General features: G+C 46.8%; 1 protein-coding gene across 9 annotated transcripts in view; it reads right to left on the bottom strand.

The window, feature by feature from the left end:
• SENP7 (SUMO specific peptidase 7) overlaps positions 1 to 18,389 on the bottom strand; it is a 1,759,378-nt gene that overhangs the window by 1,208,516 nt on the left and 532,473 nt on the right. For all 9 annotated transcript variants that reach the window (XM_069637251.1, XM_069637256.1, XM_069637257.1 and 6 more), the window contains 2 exons: positions 14,158 to 14,336; positions 12,432 to 12,572 (listed from right to left, as the gene is read on the bottom strand). In XM_069637251.1, coding sequence (XP_069493352.1) covers positions 12,432 to 12,572; positions 14,158 to 14,336 — 320 coding nt within the window. The remainder of the gene's footprint in view (positions 1 to 12,431; positions 12,573 to 14,157; positions 14,337 to 18,389) is intronic.

Here is an 18,389-nt window from a genome sequence, read left to right as displayed (position 1 = left end):
GACAAGTAACCATAATAATGTTGCAGGAGACACATGTATGGAAAATTGATGGGTCTATTCATCTGCTTCAGGCAGTTTCCATAAATACACCAGGCAAATGCACAAGGGAAAACAGCAGGAGTCCCGACAGGGCTCAGTGATTCGCTTAAGGCCAAGATGCTCAATATCCAGGCAGACACACTAGGGAGAGATCCATTTGTACAATCGCAGGTTGGTTGGCCAAGATGCTCAATATCCAGGCAGACACACTAGGGAGAGATCCATTTGTACAAGCGCAGGTTGGTCAGAGAACAGTGACCCTAGCGAAGGTCTATGTGCCAAACGTGGGACAAGAGGGATTCTTAAAGTGGGTAGTGGCCAAATTGGAAAAGTTTGCAGCTGGAGAGATAATTCTAGCAGGGGACTTTAACATGGCGTGGGACCCGGCTAAAGACCGAAGCGTAGGGGTTCGGCCGGGCGGGTTGGCTCCTATCAGGTCACACGTTCCCTTGACAGTGAGTAGGGCACTATATAAGAAACTGAAAGATCAGAGGCCAGTTGGATCTTTTGCGCACCTGTAGGGAGGAAAGATCCCTCCTGGGGATAAAACGGAGATTATATTAAGGGCAACAAAGCAGACAGATTGCCAGACACCTGAAAAGGATGGAGGCTTATCATACCATTGTGCGTATAAGACAGTCAGATGGGTCTATGGCAACAAACTCAGAGGCTATAACAGAAGCTTTTGCAGAGTTCTATGGCATTCTGTACTCCTCACACAGCTGTGAAAAACCAGAAGGTGTCTCTCCCACTAGTCCCGGGGATCTGTCATCCAGGTAGGCCAGGACACACCCACCGCTTTGGATCCAGTTCCTGGGGGTAGACCAGTGCGGGAGGATCACCTGGGTGAGGGGGCGGGGGTGGTGGGAGTGGGACACCGGATGGTGAGACGCAGAATCCCCTTCAATGTAACACCTTTACCCCATCCTACCCGGTAAGATATTTAGAAACTCTACCCACCCACCCTTTTTACAACATAACACTTTCTCACAGCCAGCCCGCTATGAGAGAAAACAGACTTAACACCTGAGCAGTATACCCGACGTGTCCCAGTACAATGGTCAGGCGAGGTCAGGCAATGACTGATCATCACCCACACCGGACTTCCATTAGGCTTCCACACAGATAAAAGGCGGAGCACGAGAGCACACTCTGAGCGAGGCAAAGCACACAAGGAAACAGCAGTTTCGAGATGGCACCTGGGCCAGAGCAGAAAGACAGCAACACAGAAGGGGATGTCAAGGAGGGAAGTTCCCTTGACCTTTCCAACAAGGAACTGTTACTTTCAAGAAACCTTACGATGAGAAAGCGTAAGACCAGGAAACCAGGCTGAAGAACCATGCATTGTGTGTCGAAGATACCCGGGCCCCTCCCACGTCAATAATCAAGGCGGGGAGAAGAACCGGCCGCTGTGGTGCCGTCCTTGGCTCCAAGAAAAAAGCAGCGTCAGTGAAATCAACCCAGCCGGTGAGTTGGGGAGATTGATACAAGACCGGTCTGTGTTGAAGCCAAGGTTACAAGCGGCAACATTGTATGGTGAGCGCTGGAACGAGCATTGATAAAAGATGCAAGTAAAGTTGAACTGCTGATGAGTGATCGAACTTTGAAACCAAGATACAATACCTTTGACAGACCGGTCCGGCACCATATGTGTGCTCAATTGAAGGTATCCAGCTGGCAAGTGGCAAAAGGGAAAGTAAAGAGCTGTAAAGCATTGTGAATCGACAGCAAAAGCATGTTCCCACAAAGGGCATTCATTCTCACCTAAAAGGGCATAAACATAGCGGTGGCCTTCCACCGGAATGTCCCTTGGGATACGATCACTGATTCCGCCTCCTGCACACACAGCTGTCTGTACACTAGCTTGAGATGCAGGTGCTAGCTTTGGACAAGCAGATGAGCAGAACCTCTTTGCCAGTCAATAGTGGTTCTCCTCCTCCCCTAAGTTTCCCATTGCTGTGAAATCCCCCATCCGTATGAAGGAAAGGCTATGGGACGTGCGAGTAAGAAACAGTTACATAGCATAGTGACTACTGTACTCCTAGTCCAAAATCCCTGTTCTTCCATACGTCCCACCCTCCACCGCCCATAAATCAGTTAGTAGTAGCTGATAAGCAAAGGGCATAGTAATCCATGTTGGCAGGTACACCCTTACGTGTTTCAAATTTAAAGGGGATATTCATTTTGTGGTGCAAAATTCTCCAGGCTGGACTCTCATCAGTAGGCTTGAAAGGGGAGTATGGACTAGGAGTATTGCAGTCACTATAGTGAATAACTGTTTCTTAAATACAAATACAGTCCTCAAAGAAGAGTACCATGGTCCTTCAACTCCAAATGCCAGGCCCGTAATGCACACATTTATTCGGACTGCAGCGGACCTCATCATCCCTTGCCCTGCTTTTTAGAGTCTTATTGTACATAATAGTGATCAGTCTATTTAGTGTGTCCACTATGTTGCCTAGCATGGATAATCGTCCCTCTGCTGCAATTGGTATATCTGAGGATTTACGGAAATCTGTTCACAGAAGTGATAAGTCTCCACCCACTTCAACAAATTTGCATCCTAGAGAGATTTTTTTTTAATAATTCTTTTTATTGAGTAAAAAGCATAAGATAACTACATTTAAACATTTTAAACACCCTAAGGGTCACATGTCAGGTTATAGATACAATGTCTAGCAACAGGAAGCAATTTTAGATAGGGTTGGCGGCAGCGTAAGGGGTCACAAGAGCACATCCCCTGTCGACCATGCAACTAGAAGCACCATGGGGTCATCCGAGTCTTCTCTTATTGGCAGTTCTTCAAGAATCTTCCCATCTCCCCCATATCTTCCAGAACTTTTTTGGGCACCCTCTGCATCTCTCTAGGGAAGCACATCTGTCCACATCATTAAACCATCTGTTACGCACATCTCTCCAGCCAAACCCCAGGTTGCAGCGGTTTGCCTCTTCCCCTTCCCCAGTGCAACTGCCAAAAACATCTCTTCATACTTGGTAAAGTCTGTCTCCTCCCATATACCCAGCAGTATTAGTTTCGGATCATGTGGAACCGGGGATCGCATGACAGTAGATAGTTTGTTAATACATTCTCTCCAGAAGCCCCGAAAGATATCACCGCCCACCTCCACCCCACCCACAACATATGAAATAAGGTGCCCTCCTCCCTCTTACATCGCAGGCAATCTCAGTTATCTTCAACCTACCACCCAATGTGTCAATGCCATCCGGGAATAGTATTCTCAATGGAGTATTTTTCGTTTAATCAACCTCAACTTCGCATCAATTCCGATCTCCCGTGGGAACATGAGTGCCTCTACCCACTTCTCATGTTCCATTGGACCCAGATCTCTTCCCCATTGTTCCTTTAGTTTAACCAAATTCCTGTGTTCCGAAGGAGTGGAGGACCTGGTATAGTGTGGAGGTAACCTTAGTCGGGATGCGCTCGGGGAAGTCATTGGCCTCAGGGAGGAGGGGGGGGACTCTTGGGGATCAGGCTTAGATCAGGGAATTGGGCGTTCATGGCATGTGATATCTGCAGGTACTTGTAACGGTCGCCAGGTTGGATCCCAAACTTCCCTTGTAGGGCCTTGAAGTCTAGGAGGCGTCCACATTTGCAAGTGTGTGTATGCCTTGTCTCTCCCAGGTCGTAAAGTGCCACATTTTCTGAATCTCTGGGAGGTGTTTATTACGCCAGTGGTTGTCCAAGTGTCGGTTTTCCTCTCCACCCAATATGTTGGTGGGCCCCTCCCCAGACCCGACGGACATGCAATGTCATCTGTGACATTCCCGCCATTCTCTTGTTTACATCATAAAGTATGTGAATAGGGGGGGGGAGGGTAGCATTGGTCCTGCCCATCTCAGCCTCAATGTGAGGGAACGTCGTGTCCCCGTGTAACAGTTGTTTACCACCACTATTTGTGCCGCCCAGCAGTAGATACAGAGGCACGGGAGTCCCGGAAGTCTCACACCCCCTTCCCACACCAAGCGCTGCAAGCTTCTATGGGCAATGCAGGGTTGCTTCACGCCCCACAGCAGCCCGCGAAGGATGCAGTCAATTGCAGCAAAGGTTGTGTGAGGAATGAGGAGCGTGGCGTTCTAGACGATGTATAGGAATCGTGGAAGTGCAAGCATCTTGAACAGTGCTGCTTTGCCCAGAAGTTTTAAGGGCAGGGTTTGCCAGTGGGACACATTGGTAGTGAATCTATCAATCAGGGGCTGTAGGTTAAGTTTGAAGAAGTCTTCCAAGGCCGGGCTGATGTGTATGCCGAGATAGGTAAAGCCTAGGATTGAGACCTTGTATGGACAATGCTTTGGGATTGCAGCGTCTCGACCTTGAAGTGGGAAAAAGATTGTCTTTTGTTTATTAACTCGTAGCCCCCCAAATGTTTGATATTCTGTGAGTATGCGGGACACCACCGGGTTAGATACTGTGGGGTTGCTAAGGTATATAAGAAGGTCGTCCACGTATAGCGAAACGTGGTCTTCTCTTCCCCAGAGCCAGGAGAATCCAGTCCAGTTCTTGTATGCCCCGAGTCTTATTGCTAACGGTTCAATGGCTAGGAGGAACAACTGTGGGGAGAAGGAACATCCCCGTCTAGTCCCTCGACCTAGCGTAAATACTCTGGAGGATTTGCTGTTCACTCTCACGACTGCCTCTGGGGAGTCATAGAGCAACTTCACACAGGACATAATTCTCTGTCCCAAGCCCATTCGATCTATTATCTCCCACAAGGCATCCCATCCTATGGTGTCAAATGCTTTCCCGAAGTCCACGGCCAAAAGTGCTAGTGGGTCCGCGATGGCTTGGGCCTGTTCTATTGCGAGGTGTATTCTGCGCAGGTTCATTCGGGTGGATCTGCTGGGCATAAATCTGCACTGGTCTTGGTAGACCATGGAACCTATCACTGCCAGCAGGTGGTTTGCCAGGATCCGGGCAAGGACCTTTGCCTCCCCGTTGATTAATGATATGGGCCTATACGACGCACAGAGCTCCGGGGACTTCCCAGGTTTGGGAATCACCACAATGCATGTTCTCCTGAGATCCAGGGAGAGTTGTCCCTGTTCTTTGCTTCGTATGAACATGCAATGCATGCGTCTGGTTAAAGTGTTCCCAAGTCTCTTTCAGGTTTATATCGGGAATCCATTGGGGCCGGGGGTTTTCCCAGATTGGAGCTGTGATAACGCTGTGGTGACGTCTTCTTCCATAATTTCGGAATCAAGATCTAATGTCTGTTGCTTCGAGAGGCGGGGGAGTTTGATCGACTCCAGGAAGTTCGGGCCTTGCCTTTCGTGTACCCTTGCCGGGTGGGGGAGGGGAGTAAAGCTTCTCGTAGAAGGTTGCAAATTCTTCCACAATGTCAGAGTCTGTGGTTAACTCTTCTCCACCCTCCGTGAGTATAGCCCGTACCTGTCCGTTGCTATAGCTTCGTCTCTCTAGCCAGGCCAAGGTCTTGCCGGCCTTATCTCCAGACTCGTATATTTAGCTTCGGACCGACCAATGAGCGGTGCGTGTGTCATCTAATGCTAGGTTTTTCAAAACCTCTTGTGCTGTTTTTGGGGCCTCCTGTGAGTCACAAGACCCTGACTCCAGAAGCTGCTCCTCTGCCTTGGCGACTCGTTCCTCCGCTTCCACAATCTCCTGCGTGTGCTGTCGGCGATGGCCCGATATTTGGGAGATAGCTTCAACCCAGAGGACAGTCTTGTACACCTACCACATTGTTACCGGGGCGTCCTCGGACTACTTGTTGATTTCGAAGTAGTCTGTGGCCTTAAGGGAGAGGCCATCCATAATCTTCGGAATACCTAGATAATATGCGTTCAGACGCCAGGCCACCTCGGGTTTGGTTTGCCCATCTTTCAGTGTAATCAGTAACGGGGAGTGGTCCGAGGAACCTTGCGGCCCGTAGTCTACGGACTATGTTCCGTGGAATAAAAAGATAGTCTATCCTGGAGAATGATCTATGTCGGTTAGAATAAAATGAGAACCCGGGCTCTTTGTCGTGAATCGCTCTTCATGTGTCTACCAAACGCATTGCCTCTGCAAAGGAGTGTAGTTTGGTCGGAGCAGATCAGGAATAGGGGCTGGGGCAGAAGTGGGATACTGCAGTTTGCTTGCTAAATTGGGTTTGGGTGTTTGCAGGCTAAAGGGAGTCAGGAACTTCAACTCCCAGCAGTTCTTGGGACCAAATGTGGTTCTCAGACTTTGTGCGCGTTGCCAGCTGACCTTGATTGGGGACAGCAAATCAGCAGGCAAAAGCGCAGTGCAGGTGCAGATTATTTTGGATGTTATGTGAGGATCGGTTGGAAGAAGACTGAGTTCCTTGCACGCCGCCCGGACGCGGTATCCGGCAGACAACAGGAAGAAGAACAACGGGCCATGCGGCGGTGAATTAGTAGGGCCTTCAATTACGCGCTGCATCTTCTGTCTGTGTAGTCCTGTGGCGCTCCCAGACTAAAGATAAGTACTGGTGTGCCTGATACGAACAAAATTATAAGTTGCTAAGTTGGCCTTCCGACTGCTAAGAAACATATTGGTGTAACTCATGGTGTTCCGTCGTGGTATATTGGCTACCCTGGGCTTGCTATGTGCTTTCTAGAACAATTTCAGTTGGGGTGTGGACTGCACGTCGGCCGACAAAGGGAGGTGGGGGGGAGCGTGTTTAGGATTACAAACACAGAACTTTCGGTATCAAGGGCAATGAGTTTAGAAGCGAGGAAAAAGAAGTACTCCTCGACCATGGGGCCATGTGTGATGAGATAACAGGTCATATTGTCTAAGCGAGCTAGTGCTAAGAATGGTGCTGGCTAAGGAGGGATGTTTGTTTCTGTATACGTTTGCTTATGCCTGCCCAAGGGGCCATGCGTTTTGTCATCTCATTTGGGAAGCTCCACCTTTGCTTGGTTTCATTCAGCTTGCTGCAAAATGTACTCCTTGCATTCATGTTTATATATTACATGTGGTATTTTGTGTTTGACTATTCATATGTAGGAGGAAGGTAGGTTAGGGTGATTCTATGCCATAGGAGGTTAGAGTGTGCAGTCAGTCAAGCAGGTGTTGGGCTGGAGGAGTATGTGTGATTATGCTCAGGTATGTTAGGTTTTAGCCTGTGCTTCCCACTTTCATGACCAACCTAGGTTTTTCCCTTATCTTCCTTCTGGTTTTCCTAACTTCCCCACCCGATCCACAACCTCTCCCTAATCCCTCTTCCCCCCATTGGCTGCCACATGGTGACCTGTGCTTATAAAATCAGGTGCCTATGCCAACCACAGTGGGAGGGTCAAATTCATTCGGCTTCTGTGGTTCGGGGGAAGAGTGTCGAAAACTCTTCCCTTGCAAGCGGTATTGTGACAGAGCTTCTCTGTTCCTATTGCCCTGGCGCGATCTATCCCTGCTGACCTCCATGACATCATTAAAGTCCCCCCCCCAGGATCCATGTGTCTGCCTATTCAGTGACTATTGCTAGTTGGAGGTCGTCCAAGAGTTCCATTGTGAGTGGAGGGGGGGGGAGCATAGATTGCGATGATACCCCAGCTACTTGCCCCCATCTCCCCAAGGATCATCATAAACCTGCCACTTGGGTCTGAGTGCACCTTTCTCAACCTAAATGGTATCCTTTTATGTATGAAGATCATTGTGCCCCTGGCCCCCCGTGAGAACCCAGCATGGTATGCCCGAGGGTAGCTGGATCTCTTAAAAAAATGGCAGTCAGTGCCGACCAAGTGAGTTTCTGTGAGAAGGGCGAAATCGGGGCAGTGTCGGTTAAGAAACAGGAGGATCAGTATCTGCTTTATGCTGGAGCCCAGCCCATTGACATTCCATGTCAGTATGGATATTTCCCCCGTCACACCCCATGTGTAATCTCTTGGAATTCTACTAGGCCCTGGGGAGACCTCGCGTGTCTTGGACCGTGTCTGTTGCTCTTGTTCCAACATCACTTTGCCCCTTTGGTTGCCGGTGATCTATGGCGTTATAAGTGACTAGTGACCAACCCATTTGAACAATGGGCAAGAACCAGCATCCAGCCCGGCCCTTTCCCCCAACAAACCCCCCACCCTGAACTTCTCCCCCCAACTTGAAGTACCTGTAGCCCAAACTCAAAAATAGAAACTTACAAACCATACACGGGGTACAGTTTCGGAATTAACACTGGTTCCCCCTAACAAATCCCCACAGAGCCAGCAAGGCTACAGTTAGCGGTGTGGTGATTCCGTTCAAGTTTAGGGATCAAAAAACATCACGAGGGGTCTGTTGATATATGTCACAGTGTTTCTCCACCATTCCCCTAAGTCAACTTCACCCAGGCCACTGCCCTTCAGGGTCCTCCTCCAGCTGATCCGGGTCGTTCTGTTCCAACCCTTCGGGACGCATCTCAGGAGGGGCCAGGGGAATCGTGATCTCGCTTTCTGACCTCTTGTCATTGTTGTCCAGTCTCCTTCGATGTGGCTCTCTGCCCAGCGCCAAGCCTCCTGTGGGTCGGTGCACCGTGGTACCTGGGTGGTAAATCTCGAGTTTGGACGTGAATAGGAGGCCATATTTCACATTTCTAGATGCCAGTTGCCTCTTCAATTGTTCAACCGATTGTCTGGCACATTGCACCTCACGGGTATAATGAGGAAAGAAAGCGATCCGGGAGCCATTGTGGGTGATTGTTCCTTTTGTGCGAGCCATTTGAAGAAGCGCATCCCTGTCCCGATAGTTTAGCAGTTTGGCAATCACAGTTCTGGGGCGGGGGGGGGAGGAGTGCCCGGGATAGGCTGTACAGATGGTATCCTGTGGGGCCTTTCCAATGAAAAGAATTTCAAGAAGATTTTAGGTGCGAATCTATCCGCGAACCATTGTTCTAAGAAGAGTTCCATACCGGGCCCCTTCTCCCTTCGGGTAGCACTAGGATTTGCACGTTGTTGCGGCATGATGTTCCTTCTTCTTCAACAACCCGGGCCTCTAGGCTTTTCAGGCAAGTAAGAGCTTGTGATAATCATTGATCTACGCCTGTGAAGTTGTCCTCCGCCCCTGAGACACGCTGTTCCACTTCCCCCGTGCGTGAGGAGAGCTTGTGCAGGTCATGGCGGAGAAAAGAACTCTGCTGTGATGCCGTCCATCTTCGTCCCCATCGAATAGCGGGAATTGGAAATGGCCGCCATCACGTCCCTCAGTGAAAGGGTTTCTTCCATAGTTGAGGCGTCTGGTTTGCGAGGCACGGTCCGTCAGCGCCTCAGTGCCAGTCGTCGTATATTAGTCCATCTTGCTCTGCATGACTACTTTTTTCTTTTTACTTTTCCCATGGCATGAAGCAGGAGGCGGCCTCTCTCTCTCCTCGTCGAGATGTATTCCTGGAAACGGAGGTCCCGTATGGTACTGTGCGGTCTTGCTTCCAACTCTGAGGGCACAGTTCCGGCTGCCAGTGGTTGCACTCCCCTCAGGCCTCGAAAGCAGATGGGTTCGAAGGGATAACCGCCCGGGCCAGCGAGTGGGCTCTCAATATCCTGTGGGGCAATTGTTTTCCCAAAGGATGTCTGCATGGGTATGGTGCAGTTGGCCTGGGCAGCTTAGGGAGCTTGACAGTGGTATTGTATTGTGTCCCCCAATAGTTCCCCTATGGCTATAGGCCTCCGGGCCAAAATCCTGTGAGCCGCTCCTGCCTACCCAGCATATGCGTGGTGCAAGGGTTGGAGATGCCAGACTGGTCCCTGCTGCCATTGCCCAGAGTGTCTCTTAATCTGTCCGTGGGAACAGGGAGTCAGTGGTTTGCTCCAACTCTGTGCGTCGCACGCTTTGCAGACATATCCTAATTTCTTTTCTGCCCAGCTACGGCCACTCTCAGGAGTATTACTGCCTCAATGTTGGCCCATCCTCCCCTCTGCGTTGGGCAAGTCTCTCCCGGGGCGGGGGGAGGGTCTCAGGATACGCACACACCCTCTGTTCTGCAGAATTGTCATCAGTGTGATGGCCCCCAGAGTCCAATTACAATCCCAGGATGTTGCGGCGAGAGCTAGGGCAGGTCCCAGTGGATTCCGCGTTTCAGTTCTCCCCAGCACGGGATCTCTACCCCGATGTTCCCTGCATTGATTATTAGTCTGTTGTAGCAAGATGGCGAGGCGATTCCCAGTCGGTCCAGTTTGCAATGCGTAGAATGTTATAATGCATGGTGACCTCACGGGGTTACACCTCCCCCCCTGTCACGGTCTAACGGTGCAGCTCTTACTGCTGTTTTACGCCCTGCCCCTCCGCCTTCCCGTGAATTGCCACCCAGGTGCGGGTTGGCAGTCCCACGGGCCGGGGGATGGGCACCAGCCCATTTGTAGTGTGTGATCTCCTGCTCTCAGTTCCCTCCCCCTTACCACTTCACAGCCCTGGGCCTCGCATCTGTCTCCCTCAGCTCCGGTGTCTTCCGAGCCTTCTCCAATCTGTCTTCCGGCTATGACCTCTCGCTGCTGCTACTGCTCAGGACCTCTGATCTCTTGAGGCCACCGGGGGGCGTCGCTACTCGTTGCACAGTGGGAGTGATCCTCACTCTGTTCTCCCACCAGGACGGTGCCACCCACAGCACAATGGGTGCATTCTCCTGGCTCCGTCCTCTTCCTGGCCTCACCAGGCACCAGTTGGTTAGGCGGATTGGCGTCGGCCGCCCTTTCTGACTCAATCGGGCTGCCCCCCTTCACATCGTTTTCTTGGCAGGCACACCCACTTCTCGATTCCGGCGTCATTCCGCCCGGACGGGTCCAACCACCACACATAGCAGCACTCAGGAGGTCCTGTGTCGGTCGTCACTATCCCCCTCGATGATCTGACCGCGAGTCGCCACCCGCAGACCCCATACTGGTCAGCGCGGGTGTTCGATGGCTGCAATCCTCCAAAAGACTCTGCACCAAGGAGACACTTTTCCCAGCCGCTGGTTCTCTGCGGCGGATGGGGGGAGACGGTTGTCACTACACCTGGTCGTACTGTAAGCTTTCCCCCTGTGACTGTTATGTTTCTCACTCGCTATTCATCACGGAATCAGGATATTATAGAGGATAATTTTGGCGGTCACTGGAGCTCGGCGGACTCACGTCCTCGCAGCTTGCATGCTGGACACAACCCCCCCGTAGAGAGATTCTTGGCTCGCCTATTGCAACATTTGAGACATGGTTGGTTCTGGAGGAGTTTGTGCCATCCTGGTTTTACTTAGTTAAAGTTAGTTTTTTTTTTTTAATTAGCCGGGCTTCTTGTTGACAGAGCCACAAAGTGTATTTATCCATCTTAATGCCTTGGGAAGATTTTCTAAACTTGCCTCTTACAACAGCCAATGGTAATGCGCCTACTGAAAGGTTTCCGGTTAATCTCTGTAAGTAGTGGGTGACTGCTTCAGAAATGAACAGATTTATAGTTAGGGAATAGGAATCTGGTCACTCTCAAGAAGGGGATGCGTGGAACAACACTCTCTGGGGGTCTTATACCTGGTGTGCTTTGCACCTCAAAGGATTTAACAGTTAAAAGATTGCCTCACCTCTTTGCACTTTATAGGTTTCACAGGTCCTCTCAGAATGCACCTCAGAGCTTCTGGGTCTCTTTCCACAGAGCGGTGTCCCTAAATGTCTTTCCCAGGAGTCAATCATCAAGGCCAGCAAGAGTTTGACTGCTTCTCCCTAGGTCGCTCCGGCGGGGCTTTCACCATTTCCATGCCTCTCGCAATGCGCATTATTGATTTCTTCAACCCTCTAGCCTTCTCCAGGTTTCAGCACCTAGGGACAGTGAGGTCTATTCTTGGGCAGAATCGGCAAGCCCACCCTTGCCCCTCCAACTTCTGAGAGCAGGCCCAGACAGACAGCAGCACCAATATGCATGCTATTTTGATATGCTCCTTCAGAAGTCATGGCCTCTTACTACAGCACATCTCCAAAGACCGTGTGTTTGTGTGGACGTCATCTAGATTGGCAGGGCCAACAACTTGCTCATATACAGGGCCCGATGAACATGTTCCCCTTATTTGACGATTGACACTAGGGACGCATCACCTTCCCTTCTGCAGTCTTGATCATCTGGCTCAGTCATGTTACTAGCGGTGGGGTGCAAATTGGGAACAGGGGGAGGGCATTCAGATGCTCCCATACCGCAATAATAATGGTGGAATCTATCCTCCATGAAGATCAAGATATTTTTCAGAAGGAATTGGAGCTAGGTGGAGAAGACACATGGCTCACATCCTCTCCATTCTGCCATTGGCTATGCCCCCAATGAGCATTTGTTTAACTATAAATAATTTAAATAATGAAATGACTAAACATAGGATGCTAAGGAAACTGCATTAAAATGGATTTGCGCTGCAAGGACATTCAGATAGAGGAAACAGTTTCAGAGGTTATAAAACTTTAAAAAGAATGGTCATCACATTCATTCAGGAAAATGCACATACCTTAACACAGCCTTTCGATCTTGCTTTTCTTCTCCCAATATAGACCATCCTAAACTCAACTTCCAAAATAGGGCTAATATTTTCATCATTATTTGTGGCTATCACTCCCATCTCTGTAATCTGAAGCGGTTCATCTGGTCTCTATAAAATAAAGGAATAATTTTAGAACATCCTCCCCAACCAAGCTTTAATAGTCAATGTGTAAGATGTATACTTTGACAGCCAAGCAACCAAATAAAATAAAAATATGATGCATAACACCACATGCCTGTAACGTACTAAAACTGCACAGAGCCTTAAAGTTTAAATTAAGGCATTATGTAGATTTACACCGACTACATCATCTCTTAAAATACTAAAGGTTTAAAGAATTAAAATATATATAAAACAAATGAAGATCATCATCCAAAGAAAACTTTCCTACCAACCTAGAAGCATTTGCCTTGTTTTTTTTCATATCCAACAATTACACCATTTGTGGCATTAGTTTGCAATTGGGGCTACTACTTCTGTACAAAAGTTCATGGCTATAGCAAGCAGTTCAGTATCGGGGAACTTTCTTGAAGTAATCTCTGGTGTTCTGTGAAGTGCCAACAAAATATACTAGTCGCAGAAATCATCACTGAAGGACTTTTGCCAAACTGGAAGTGAATCCACAATGTACACAGGAAATACCTGAACCATTTTTCAGCAGGTAATGCTACAAATGTAGCTACAGATGCCCAGTAATGTCGAACGTAAATGCTACCTAAATTTAAGTGTCACAGATATGTGTTTTTATTTGAGCATCTCGATATCTCGCTTCAACTGACAATCTTTGGAGGCCACTGCAACACCAGAAGCTTAGACACCACACAAATGCAAACCAAGAACTACAAAAAGGAAAATAACACGAAGCAAGTCTTCTCAAACTATAATCCTAGAACAACATTCTGCCTAGTCTCAAAATATTGCTGAAGAACCAACACTTCAAAGAACATCCCTCATTGACTGAAAATCGTCAGAAACTCCCCAACCGATTACTGGGTCCCGTATTCCCACCCCAACATGAACCTCCTGCCTGTATCCAATTTCTCCATATCATATACATCATATTACTGTATCCTCTTGTTATACAGAGGTCTGGTGCTTGCCAGCTCAGTTTACATTACATAAGATTTTGTAGATGCATACACACACACACAAAATATCCTTACACTTAAATGTTGGCACAAATAAAGTACCCAATGGACAGGCAACATTGCTACCTTTCTCATGAGAGTCAAGATAAATCAATGTCCCTGGAATAATTACATAAGATGCACACACAATAGCCCAATATATCTTGTAGTTAAAGGCAACTATATTTTTCATGTGAGCTTATCAGGGAACAAGAGGCACAGAGAACATGTCTGCAGTGTCAAGATGTTAAGAAGAGGGGAAACAGCTAAATGCCATTCTAGGTACCCCTCTATTCAAGCCATTGAATGCTTAATCATGCTGCCAGATCATCAATCACATTGCATCACTACAGCTGCAAACCAGGGAAGCTGGAGAGAAACCCAGACAAAATAAGAAGGGATCACAGATTAAACTAGGACAACTGAAAATGGAGAGGTAATACATACAATTGTGGTTCTATGTGAGATTTCTGCATTGTAAATCCTGAACACAAAAAAGACAGTTTATTTCTCTCAAAAGTTCATTCAAGCACTCTGTGATTGTGAGCCGGATACAAATACAATACCATAGACTGTTCAGCCATCTTATTTTCCCCATCCTTGGATGTTTCAGACAAAGGAGGTTTTGAGTTCAACTCGGTTTCCTTTTGGTCGGTCAAGCGATCCTGAATAATAGGATAATGCAAACTGTCTGTATTTTCAAAGTCTGTAGATGATCGATCTTCCTCATCACTGGAAAGCACAACTATGCAGAAACACAAACATTATTGAATTAGAGCAATAGAAGGTGATACCCCTTACATGAGATAATTTACTATTTGCTTAAAGGTGTTTGTGGTCAAAGACATGGGGTGATGCAGTCACAGCATCAGGACACAGGGAGCCCACTTTAAGCGCCTTCACTAAATAGACTAACCCTCTGTTCTTGATTTTCAGTGCTAAAGAAACAGATTTAATTTGAATTGCTAGCATGTTCGTTTTGAAGTACAAGTGCTTTTATAACTTGAAAGGCCCCGGTACAATTGGTATTTGTCTCATGCTCAGTCTATTCGTTCACCAATACTATAGTTCAAAGTGTGTTGGATTTTAACTTTATAATTAAGTGTAGAAAACGCATGTGCTGTGAAACACTTAAAAGCAAAAATTAACAAATGTTACTTTCAGTCTGAAAACAAGCAAATATATATTCCCCCATAAAAAAAACAATATGCTGCAAGTACTAAGCAATATGAGTGGAAATTTAATTATGAAACCAATTTCTCCACAATGAAATAGTTTGATGTTTGGAAACTAGGGGCCAGATTCTGAGCTCCGTGTAAAATAAGAAAAGTGTAATTCCGTGATGGAACGACACTTTTGTAATTTGCCCCATATTATGTGCGAACATTTATATAGAATAGGGAACAAATAAGTGTCATCAAATTACGGTTTTTTAATTTTAACTGGAGCTAGGAATCAGGCCCGGAGACGTCATAATCACACAGTCAATCTGAAAAATATGGAAAAATTACCTTAATGGGATTTGGGATTTTATCTGCCTCTTTCACAACATATTGGGTGCCTCGCTTCTGTAACCAGTTGGAGTGGAAAGTGTTTTTCTTTACAAGATGCCCCGTTCATTCTACTCCTTGCTTGACACATCCACCACTAATTTCCCACGTTTCTACACCAAATATGACTCAGCATTTGTCAAATGGGATGGTTGGATAGTTGCAATATAAGGGAAACAAGTATTATGTGTACCTGATTAACGATAAAGGTAATCTTTCTGTACTCATCAATGCTTGCACTAGTTCCCAATGCGTTCAGACTGATTTCAAACTACCCAGCTGCTGGAGGAAGGGAGAGCATGACCACGAGTATAGACATGTAGTAGACCCTCCAGGTCAAATGAAACATCTACTCTACAATTCTTGTCTCTATTATATATCTGTTATTATATTTTCAGAATAAATGGCCATTCTGACCATTAGCCACATCAATACATATCTGGCAAAATGTTCTCATACATGTATAAGTGGCCATTAAAAGTATGTTCACGGATCTTGCGCCGAAACGACGACTTGTCAATCACCCTACTCCACTCCTCAACAAGCTGTTCAGCTAGTTCCACATCGGCATAATAGCAGTGTCCATCCATTAGCTCTGCAAGGCCAGTCTCCACAACCTCCCATTCTACATGTACTATTTCCCGGCCGGCTCTTGAGTGTGCAACATGCATCATCTTATCTTCACAGACCATGAGCCCTCAAACCCACTACTAAGCATTCCGAAAATGTTATCGGCTTTCACCATTTACTATGAATATTGTAATTTATATCGGGACAGCCTCTATTGTTGTAAAATATCAATTCCAGGCTCACTGCACTGTCCATAAGTACCTTCCAACTGACTAAAGTGGGGTTAGATCTGCCCAGTCCATCAGACCGGTTAATCCTGTTTTGCTTTGATGAATATCAGCAATGAAAATATGTGTCCATCATATTTACTCTGAGTCACCCTAAACTTCTAGTAGCACCATCTGTGTTACACTTCTCTCACAAAGGACCAGTCGCTGCACACTGTTCAGTTCCAGAGATTCCAGCCCCTTCCAGGATGCCTTGGTATATATCTCCTGTTAGGCAGAAAGCACATAGCAAGTCACAAAAACACTCAAGTCATGTCCAAGAGTGAGGGTAAAAAAGTCTCACTCTTGGCAGGAGAAAAAAATAAACCCCAAAAATCCAGCAAAGCTGCTGGGGGACTCACTAGGTTAGTAAATTCAGCCTAAACAGGGAATTCTCCCTAACATCTTCTCAAAAGTGTTTTAGTTGTAGGAGCCTGCTACGGATATGTTGCCATGTTTACAGTTAGAAGGATGCATTAACCTCCAACCTCCTTACCCTCTATGCTCACACACAACCTACACGGATGCCAACCAAGCAACCAATATAGAAATTGAATAACCACACCAAAAGTCAACAAACAGAATGCTGCACCTCTAAAATCGAGTTAAGTATCACAGTCCCGGCCTAAGCTTCCTAGGACCATGGACTGGAAGGCTACCCATTTGGACACAAATGCTTCGACAGGACATCTGTAACAGACCCACATGCAGAGTTCGTGGTACTTCTTGTCTGCAAAAATCACCACAGATATCTTTGTATTATCTCTGTAAACACTAACCTAAAGCAGCCTCCTCATCCATATCAGCTAGAGTGACTTGTGACCGCAAATATCAACATCCTCCAAATGCATCAGACAAACTGTAGACTGTAAGGTATCAGTAGTAAGACTCAGACACAGTAGAATTTGTGATGTTTGTTAAATACTTTTATTGATAAAATAGAAGAGTTTTTGGGGAATCCTACCTATCCCCAACTCTAGGACGGGTTTCCCTTCCTCAACAAAACTAAGAAACATCTGACAGAATGCCCAAAACAAAAAGTTATATGTCCTGTGTCCATAATTCTAACCTGGCACTCACACACTGAACTTAATATAACATGAAGGGTGGGTGGGGGGTGAATATCTTTTAGCTGATCACCTGCAGCTTCTTTCCAAAGTTTCCACATAAAGCTCTAAAGTGTAAAAGAGACCAACAAGGTTCTACCAGTGATAAGGGAGTCTTCCCTTCACCTGGATTTCTCTGGCTTTTCAATGTTACTCAATGTCACATTAACATACTCCACAATCTCAAAATCTCAAGGGGGTTGACTCTTCCCCAGAGTTTCTTCCTGTTTACGCAATCCAGCAGCTCAAGATAAAAGTTCTCCCTCTTGAACTCCCTTTGGATTATGCCATTTCACAATCTAAAGGGTTATGACCATTCCCCTGAGGGGTTCACAGTTCCACAGGTCACATGCTTCGGAGGTATGCCTCCTCCCCCGAGCTTTCTCAGCTTTTCCACAGTTCACAGATTTTAGAACTCTCAGGCTCAAGAGAGATGTTTCTTCCTCAGAGCATTCTTGACTTTCTCACAGTTCAGCAATGTTGCATACCGTTACCAGACTCACCATCTACTTGGTTTACTCCCCTGCCAGGACTTTAACTGGTTCAGTATGTGGGTGTGGGTCCCAGACACTCAGAAGGCCTGGTTTGCTCTTCTACCAGGACTTTGTTTGGTTACTTTGGTGTGGTCCCAGACCTGCTGTATGCCTGGTTTAATCTCCTGCCAGGACTTCCTTAATTGATTCAGTATTTGGGTGTGGGTCCGACTCACACTTTTCATCAGTAATCCGCTTCTCTTTTATATACATATTTTTTTTATTGGGATTTAGTTTAATTAAAAAACATTTTACACATTAGAGTTCTTAGTCCAATTTGAGTCAGCCAGTCGGCTGTAGTCTCTTAACTACTTCGATGGATAAATCTTACTACCCAGAAGACAGGTGATCTGGTCCCTACTGGTCAGTATTGTGTTATTCTTTAATTGGATCTGTCACCAGTTCTTTGACCCAGCGTTCCTGACTATTGCTCTTTTATGTTGTTTCTCGATCTCTCATCAGTTTGTCTAGCAGGTTTATTCCTGCACATACTAATCCAGAGTTTCTTCCTTGTAGAAATTTGCTCCACCAATCTTCACTCATCTTCTACTTGAATTGCTCTAAATGCCCATTTAAAAATCGTGCTCCATCTGCCGATACTGCTGTACATTCTATTAGTAGATGCATTACTGTTTCCAGATTTTCCTGCGTGTTAAAAAATTTGCATTGACTGTTCACTCCCCGATGTCCTCTGGTATGTTGATACTCATGTGGGATACACATTTAGCTGTATCTACAGCATCTTTTCCCGATGATATCTACTGGGAAAGTAT

This window comes from Ambystoma mexicanum, chromosome 7p (genome assembly GCF_040938575.1).
Source record: "Ambystoma mexicanum isolate Mex_15411 chromosome 7p, UKY_AmexF1_1, whole genome shotgun sequence".
NCBI classification, from domain to species: domain Eukaryota; kingdom Metazoa; phylum Chordata; class Amphibia; order Caudata; family Ambystomatidae; genus Ambystoma; species Ambystoma mexicanum.
The sequence above is the reverse complement of the archived record's forward strand: the minus strand, read 5'-3'. Positions and strand labels throughout refer to the sequence as shown.